At 42.0% G+C, this 8,683-nt stretch overlaps 1 protein-coding gene across 1 annotated transcript; it reads right to left on the minus strand.

The window, feature by feature from the left end:
• Window positions 1-5: 5 nt before the first annotated feature.
• LOC128740328 (antigen 5 like allergen Cul n 1-like) lies at window positions 6-8,433 on the minus strand. Its single transcript, XM_053835869.1, has 4 exons — window positions 8,327-8,433; window positions 650-1,179; window positions 358-593; window positions 6-299 (listed from the first exon to the last, which is right to left on the minus strand). Exons 1-4 carry the CDS (start codon window positions 8,328-8,330, stop codon window positions 29-31), a joined length of 1,041 nt encoding a protein of 346 aa, XP_053691844.1. The 5' UTR covers window positions 8,331-8,433; the 3' UTR covers window positions 6-28.
• Window positions 8,434-8,683: the final 250 nt, after the last annotated feature.

Raw genomic sequence — 8,683 nt, forward strand, 5'->3', positions numbered from 1 at the left:
ACATTTTTTATTTAGTCCATTAAATCCCTTACTCATAGAATGGCACTGGTTGAATTAATTGATTTTCTTCCTCGTTGCACAAACCATCGTAGAGATGATTTCTCCCAGTAACGCACTTAGTTCCAACAGGACCCTTCCGATACACTGGCTGACTGTAGATGCTTGTGATTGAATAGTTACAAGCATACAGTACAACTTTAAATGTATAACCGGACACCTTATGTGGGTAAATTACGATTCCGCAGCCAATTGAAGTAGTCCGATCACTCATCATCTGCGTGAAATGGCCGATGGTTACACTGGAAAGTTAAAAACAAATTTTAAAATCTATAAAGACCTTACATTCAGATTACATACTTCGGGGGACTCATAAATGTATCCATCAACATTTGATTTGCAAGCTTGTACTCATCAAACCACAACGTGGTCAACTTCATCAAAATATCAAACAAATTTTCTTCAACCGGATAATACCCTATTGCAAGATTTTGGCCTGCCTGCCGTAACAACTCTGTATTACGGCATTCGTCATGCTTAAATTGGCAACTTTTGGTATTCAGTTCGGCCAAACTAGCCAGCTCATCGTCCCATACCTGAAAGTGATCATTTCAGAGAAAATCCATATGAAACGTACACACTAAGTACTTACTACTGTAGGCATTCGAGAGGCCTCTTCGAATCCATTCAATGAGCCATTTGCCAAGCGATTGCGAGCCTCATTGTGTAAATGAATCAGGAACGCTCTAAGCTGAGAATCTACTTTGAACAACGTTCGTCCAGGAGGGCAATCGGCAGCAAACGAACCATCGTGACCGCATGCAACGTGATGCTTCTGTACCAACTGGCCAGAAAAATCATACTGCAAACATAGATCCTCGCGACAATAATAATCATTATTTCTATCGCTCTCAGCATTAACACCATCCGTGGTGGTTGCCTGCTCATTATCTTCTTGCTCCCCCGCTGTTGTTTCCGGCAGTAAGTTAAACAGTGTGGTTCCGTCGATAGGCGGTGAATTCTCGTCGATCAACTCATCAGCATCCACGTAGTATTCGTAGCGAACATAGCTGGCATTTGATTGTTTCCAAATGGTCATAAGGAGCAGCAGTACCCATGATAATCTAGCAAATCTCCGCAATAATGACTGGTTGTTAATTAGTCGTTGATGGTTTGCGCAATCTGAAAAAAGATAAGCAAAGCCGAAGCCACGCGGACGAGCGATTGGATCCATCAATAATAATAATAAAAATAACATTATTTAAAAGTTCAACAGTACACGATCGCTTCACAAAGTGATCATCGTCGGCGGCAAATGAGCCTGTCGGCTTTGAAAACAATAGTGAGGAAGCTCTCCTGAGGCGAATCGAAATTGCATGAATAAATTGATTATAATTTGTTTCCATCCCTTTTTACACCCGACGCTGGATGAGCAATTTGATCAAATAATAAGATTAACAGTCTCAGCTAGAAACAGGAATAAAATAAATGGTCGACTACTTTTTTCTTCTCTCGAACGTACGGTATCAAATCAGTATGGGTGCCCAAAGCTCATTATCGAATTCTTTTTTACTGTAAGAAGATGACTGCGGTATACCATTTCTACTCGATCACAGCAAAACGTCGCCAATATTCACTGATGTTTCCATGATTGGAAACGAGGGAGCTCAAACGGACTCTCCTGTGTCGCGTATTTGAAGGTGGGCTAAAAGAATTGTAGATATGAGACAAAATTAAACTTTCAGATTTAGAAGTAGCAACATTAGGAAACTTTGGAAAACCTTCTACATAATTGAAGTTCTTTCAGCTCAACTTTATATTTTGTTCAAACCCATTCTGATCAACGTAGTACCTACTTATTCTAAATCATGATCATATTGTAGGCTGACCAGACGTCCCGGATTATGTCCCGCATAATCCGGAATTGGATGGCTTGTCCCGGATTACTAAGCGTCCCGGAAAATGTCCCGCATTGATTAATTTTTTAATCGAAACAGTTTCCAATGATGCAACATAGGAAAGTATGTTACATTCCATGAACAAACCTACTGCTGACACCGGTCGTTAGCCGGTGCACACCCTTCTCAATCACGGCCACGGCCAGCCGGCACTTCGAACTCCTCATCTGACCAATGTGGCTGGTGACTGTTCTCTTCATCTTCAGCTTTTGGTTCTTTATCCCCCAGTATTTGAATACTGGAAGAACCCGGGGATAATTTGGTGCACTCAGCTCTTTTGAGATGAACAGAAGTCCATGGTCCATTGTAGCATGCAAGCTAAAACTGCGGTAGGCTGTCATGGGACTTAATGAATGGCAAAATCCGCCTGGTGAGGCACCTAACCCTGTGTATCTTCGAATTCTTGTCCGTCACAAAATACTGGTTTTCACACGAATGCCAGTGAAACAGATCCCTTGCCAAGTCATGACCTTTTATCATGAACCCATTCGCAGTTGACGATCAAGAGTTCAACTCCAATGTCTGACCTGCGCCTTGTGGACAGCCTTGAGAGTTTCCTTGCAACCCTCAATTACTCACATCACAGCTCTTTTAGAACAACGCTTTTAGCCGACGCTGATGGATTCTGCAGGTGAACGCACACAGTTACTACCATTTCTCCTCCTGCATGATGAATATCTCGAAACCACGTTACCTTTAAACTGCGAAAAAAAATATACCCAGCCGAACTGTTTACAAATAACACAACGCTACCAAAAGTTAGCATCCACGGCCACTGGGAACGCCGCTATAGCCAAAATGAAGTGCCCAATTTCTAAATGATCCCATCTTTACTACTCAACAGATTTAGCAAATAAACCATTCAATATGTCCCGCATTCATCCAAAAAAATTCTGGTCACTTTATCATATTGTATGGTTTAATTCATGTTTGTTGCCGGTTCTGTATTTTGATCAAAATGAATTGGTACGATGCGATGTATAAAAATTTACTTTCGGCACATCCAAACGAGGAAACTGTCCCTTTTTTCTGAAATGGAAAATGAGTTACTAGCGCTCAAAACCTCAAACCACTTTTCGTGACTTTCGCAGTTCTAAATTTGTTTTGCACATATCAATGGTTGTTTTTTCTGTAAGGACATTATCATGGAGACCAGTATTATGATTTATTGTGATACCGTCCATCCTTCTACGGACGGCGACGATGGCATCGACTGCGACGAACTGGAAGAGGTAGAGTTCGTGATTACAATACTAGTAAGGAGATCCTGCGGAAAATGCGGGCCTATTAAAATCTCCGTTACCCCGGTAGTTCTTTGTGGACTTGAAGCTGGGACGTTGCTCACGGAGGACATACGCGTCTTTGCCATGTTCGAGCGGAAGGTACTACGAACGAATGGAGTACAAACTGAAAGCGGAGATTGGCGGGGGCGTATGAAGCACGACCTACAGGTACTGCTTGGAGAGATTCCCATCGTACATCTGCTAAAAGTCGAGAATCTATGGTGGGACGAACACGTCGCTTGGGCGAACAACTAAATGGAATCCAATCACGACTTAAATATATGTATATTTTAGTCATGGAATCCAATCATATCGTAGCAATCTCTGTATGTTGCAGAGAATAAATGTACATTCGCTAGTCAGTAACCATTCAAACCAGTTGCATTTAACTTCAGTTCCACTGCTACTATCACAATAGGACAAGGGGAAAACTACCTACCAAAGAGTCGTACCGAAGCTTAATGGGTAGTGTTTTGTGTGTCGGGGTCAACACCAGGCTTGATCTGCCTTAGTACATCGCCGCTGAAGGTATTCAAACCAACAAATCACTTGCTAAAGTATTCAGAATAGTTCAAGGCAACCAAGGACATTTCGCTGAATCTGGGATCCGGACAGAAGACGAAGCTATGGAGTGCTTTGTCGACGCAGATTGGGCCGGAGACGCAAGAGAGCGTAAATCCAACCTCCGGTTACCTGATCAAGGTCTGCGGCGGGCTAGCAAGTTGGGGCACCTACAAGCAGACCTGCGTTGCTCTTTCTTCGACACAAGCCGAGTTCGCGATACTGGTTCAAGGATGCCAGGAACTGATACGGATGCACAAACTTCTGAAGGCCATCAACGAGGAACTCGTCTACCCAACCGCTGTTCAGGTACGATGACAACCAATCCTGCATCAAGATAGTGGAATCCGAAGGTTACGTGTGTTCACGAGAGATCTTCCCCACCTACATCATCAACCTGCAATATCTTCCGACCACCAATGATGACCAAACCATTAAAGTGGGTGAAGCTGGAGAAACATCGATATGTGATCGGCGTCCGAGGAGCTCTGGAGGGCTCGTTGATTTTGTTAAGAGGAATGTTGTGTGTAAATCCCAATTGCATAGCAACAAAGCGACAAACAACCAAATCGAATCCAACCATAGCAATCTCTGTATGTTGGAGAGAATATATTTTCATTCGCTGGCTAGTAACCGTTCAAACCAGTTAAGTTTTACTTCAGTGCCACTGTTATTGCTATCACAATATGCATGAAATAAATCAGTTTGAACAAAGCTTCTCTGGTGGTTTTCCCCTGACTCGTTCTTTTCATTCTCTTATTTTGATGGACACCCGTTAATAATGACAATATAAATCGTGAGAAGATTGAAAGCACTCCCCCGAGCACCTGAATGGTGTTACAAAGCTGGAAGAAGTAGAAGTAGTGGAAGAGCTACTGAGAACCAGAGCAGTGGGCCTCTTTCTAGCGGAGAATAAAGAAACAAAGGGGACAGAGATAAGATTAGGGGAGGAACAGAAACTGAATGATGCGCTAGCTGAACTTCAGTCCTGTTCCTCGTCTATTCTCAATACGCTGACTCGTAGAGCTGAAGGGTGAGCTGAAACAATGGGAGAGCCCAACAGTTATGGCCGGCCAATTAGACGGTCGTACAATAGCTCAATCCAAAAAAAATTTAACGCCGACCTATAAAGGTTACTCAAAAGTTGCTGAGTCTCAACAAGAGAGATCTCAGCACGCTTCTTGTGACAGGACATTGTCCGAGTAAATATTATTTTTGGAATCTCGATTTCGTACAAGATGACATTTAACCTCGGATCACTTGCTCTGCAATTGTGGAGCACTAATAGGACGCAGACTGAGAGCCTAGGAAGATCTGGATTGCGTCGCCGATCAGGGTACCAACATTGGCGTAACTAGGGGGTCTGTGCCCTCCTTAGAAAAATTGACTTGGTTTTTTAAATTTAAGAAGAAACTATAGTTAGATAACTTTAGATAATAAAAATTGTAGAGTAATTTCTATAAGTAAAAAAAGTATGAGTAATTTTTATATGCATCGCAATTAGAAGATCCCAAGCATTAGTGTTCATTTAATTTTAATATGCCGACGAAATAAAATGATGGAAAGAAGCCGGAGGCTATAGCCCCCCTAGAAATGAGCGCTGATTCCGCCAATGGGTAACAAGGTTCATAAACCAAGTCATCTCTGATTGGCACCTGTCTTGCTCCATCTACCATCACTTCCTCAATAAGTGATAGGTAAACTTCAAACGTACAGTAAAGGAAATAAACGGGGCATACCATACTAGTTCAAAATACTGGACGCAGTGGTATAAGAATATGAGTACTCAACAGACATTGGCGTAGCTAGGAAATTTTCCTAGGAGGGGCCTAGGAGATGCCTTCCTAAAAAATTTTTACTATGTTTGAAAATATCGATCTAATTCTAACTACATAAATAAATTGTTCTCAGCATGAATATTTTATTTATTTTATATTGACGAGTGGTTTCGTCCGTTTAAACAGAAATGAGAATGTTCTCGCAGAAAACTATCAAACGCAAAGCTTATATAAGCGCCATCGTCGTCGTAGTCAGCAGCAGCATAGAATCGGGATGGTTTTGCTGTTTCAAGCTGTTTCAAGTCTCAATTCAACTCGATCTTGTGCCACTCGTCGCCAATTTCCCAGTTATCTCAAAAGCTGCAAAACACTTTCGACCAGGTCGAGTCATCCTGTACATTGAGTTCCTAGTGCTGATGGGGTTATTGAAGAGAACAATTTTCGTTGCATTGTCGTCTGGCATCCTTACGACGTGCTCAGACCGTTGTAGCCTACCGACTGTCGCAAGATGTATGATGGGAATCTCTCCAAGTCGCGCCTGTAGCACTGATGAACTGATATGACACATAGAAGAAAATCCTTTAAAAAACATCGTCCTACACATTTTGCTTGCACACTAGCACCCTCTGTTATGCATGTCGCGGAGTAGCTTGCATTTGTAGGGTTTTATGCTGTAGGGTTTTTACATTTGAATGGTTTTATACTGAAAACTCGAAGCAACACTCACGCGCCGCGGTGTAGCTATGTTGCGAAACATGTTTTTTTGAAAAATGAGTAGTTTTTGATTGGACGATGGAATTAACGCGAGTGTCTCGTCTGTTTGTCTGTGCCTGTAGCTTGTGATTCATACGCCCCCGCCACTGTCCGCTTACAGTTTGTTCTCCGCCAAAATGTCGCCCGCAACATTTTCCCTTCGAACATGTCAAGGGCGTGTATGTTCTCCGTGAGCAGCGTCACAAGTCCATGAAGAACTACCGGTCTAATAAGGGGTTTGTTTATCTTAAGCATAAGGTTTGGCGAAGGGCAAAGTAGCCCCGATTTTCCGCTTGAATGTGCCACTGAATCTCCTTGCTAGTGTTATTGTCCGCGGTCACCAGCGATCCCAAACACGACACCGTCAACGGTTACGTTCTGTGGATAGCACACGTATGTTTTTTGCGCCTCTTCCTTTCATGTATTTGATCTTTGACGTGTTTATTTTTAACCCAATCCTTTTAGACCCCTGAAGTAGATCGCCTCCGCTGTAGCAAAGTTCCTGACTATGATATCAAAGTTGTCTACAAGGTCTAGGAGTTGGCTGTCCTTGGTAAAACTATATTGAACTGCATGCAGGATAAACCGTCATCTTGTCTGAAGCCTCACCGTGTGTCGAAGGGGCTCAAGAGTGTTCCCGAGATGCATATGAAGCACATCACTCGATCCAATGTAGCTCTGATCACTCGCGCCAGTTTATCCGAGTAACCGTGTTCGTGCATTATGTGCCATAGCTAGTCTCGATTGACAGGGTACCGTATGCTGCTTTGAAATCAATTTGAGTTCAAGTTGTCAGGATCAAGTTGTGAAAATCTTCGGACGGTAGAAATTTGGTCCGCAGTTGCGTAAGCCCCGATGAAGCATGCCTGGTAATTCCCGACGAGATCTTGTGCTATCGGAGACAACCGGCGTAACAGGATCTGGGAAAGTCACCCAGGCACCCCCTCTATCTACGCCAATGTCAGCAGAAGAGATAATAAAGTTTTAAATAATAAAGTACGAATTTACGAAACTTGAGCCAGCGAGCCAGCGACTGTTGATCGCTGTTCTCTACGAACGAGTGCTAAGAGCGATCTTAGGCAAACCCAAATCGGGTTAGCGATGTACCAAGGTCTGGTCGCGAGTTGCTGAAGAAATTGGAAAGCTAAAGATCACAGTTACTGATAGAGAAGTTTTGTTCATTAGGCTACGTCTTAAGACGAAAAGCCAATTAAATACAAATAAATAAGCTAAAATATACAAACTAGAAACAGTAAAATATAGTTTCATTGTTTTACTTAAAACGGGTTAAAATCACCGGCTCCAGCTGAAGAGGGGCCTATTTCTTCCTAGAAAGAACGGTTCAACTTTTAAAGCTTTGAAACAACTATGATTCATCCTAACTATACTTAATAGAAACCCGATGCATTTTATTCGAATCGCTTTTATAGGCTTCATATGCATTAAAATTGAAGGTATGCTGACCAAACGAAGCGGTTGGAAAAATACCGGAGATTATAACCTCCCTATAATTGAGCACGAATTCCCCCAATACTTAAAACTTATGTCTTTAATGATGATATAATTTACTCTTTAATAGCCATTAACACAAGATCAAATAACAGCAAAATAAGTCAACACACTAAATGGTCGTTAGTTCTTTCGTGTTCTAACATTAAGATTAACCGAAGTAAAAACTAAATAATGTAGTTCAAACTGAGAAGAATGCAGGCTTTTTTTTACTGTTCAAGAAAAAACTGGAGAGTAAATTTCACCGAAAAGTCAAATCAAACAAGAATGCACAATTAATTATAGAAATCTCTCGCGGTCAACCGTAACGTTAGTAATAATAAAGTCGGTTACTAATTTGCGTTCAAGTGATTTTAACGAATTCATGTGAAATACAAGTCTAATGCACTGTAATAATTACAAATACAAAACCATATAATCAGTATGGATTTGCCAGGTCACTTAAAATCGCTTCAATTGATACTATAGTTGTGCTAAAAAAACTTACCCATAATATCCTCTAAAATTTCCACCCCGGCGTCTGCTATGTTTGCGAAGAAAAGCAACAAATGATTGCACTACTCGCAAAACAAACTCACAACGCGTTAGCAAACAATAAAATCTATCCTATAACGACTGTGTCGTTACAAACCGCACACCTGACAGTCAACACTCGAATAACCGACTCCGTCCATTAAGAACAGCATTTTTATATACGTACTATGGGAAACAGAAAAGGGATTCCATCCGCCTGTGACGAGCGAAGATTCCTGAGAGGCGCGCGCGGCATGGGTGCGCAGTAAAATTCGCGCTCAGAGATGCGATCATAAACGCGATGATCACTTCGCCAATGCCGGCCCGATCG

Source organism: Sabethes cyaneus, chromosome 1, assembly GCF_943734655.1.
Source record: "Sabethes cyaneus chromosome 1, idSabCyanKW18_F2, whole genome shotgun sequence".
Taxonomy (NCBI): Eukaryota; Metazoa; Arthropoda; class Insecta; order Diptera; family Culicidae; genus Sabethes; species Sabethes cyaneus.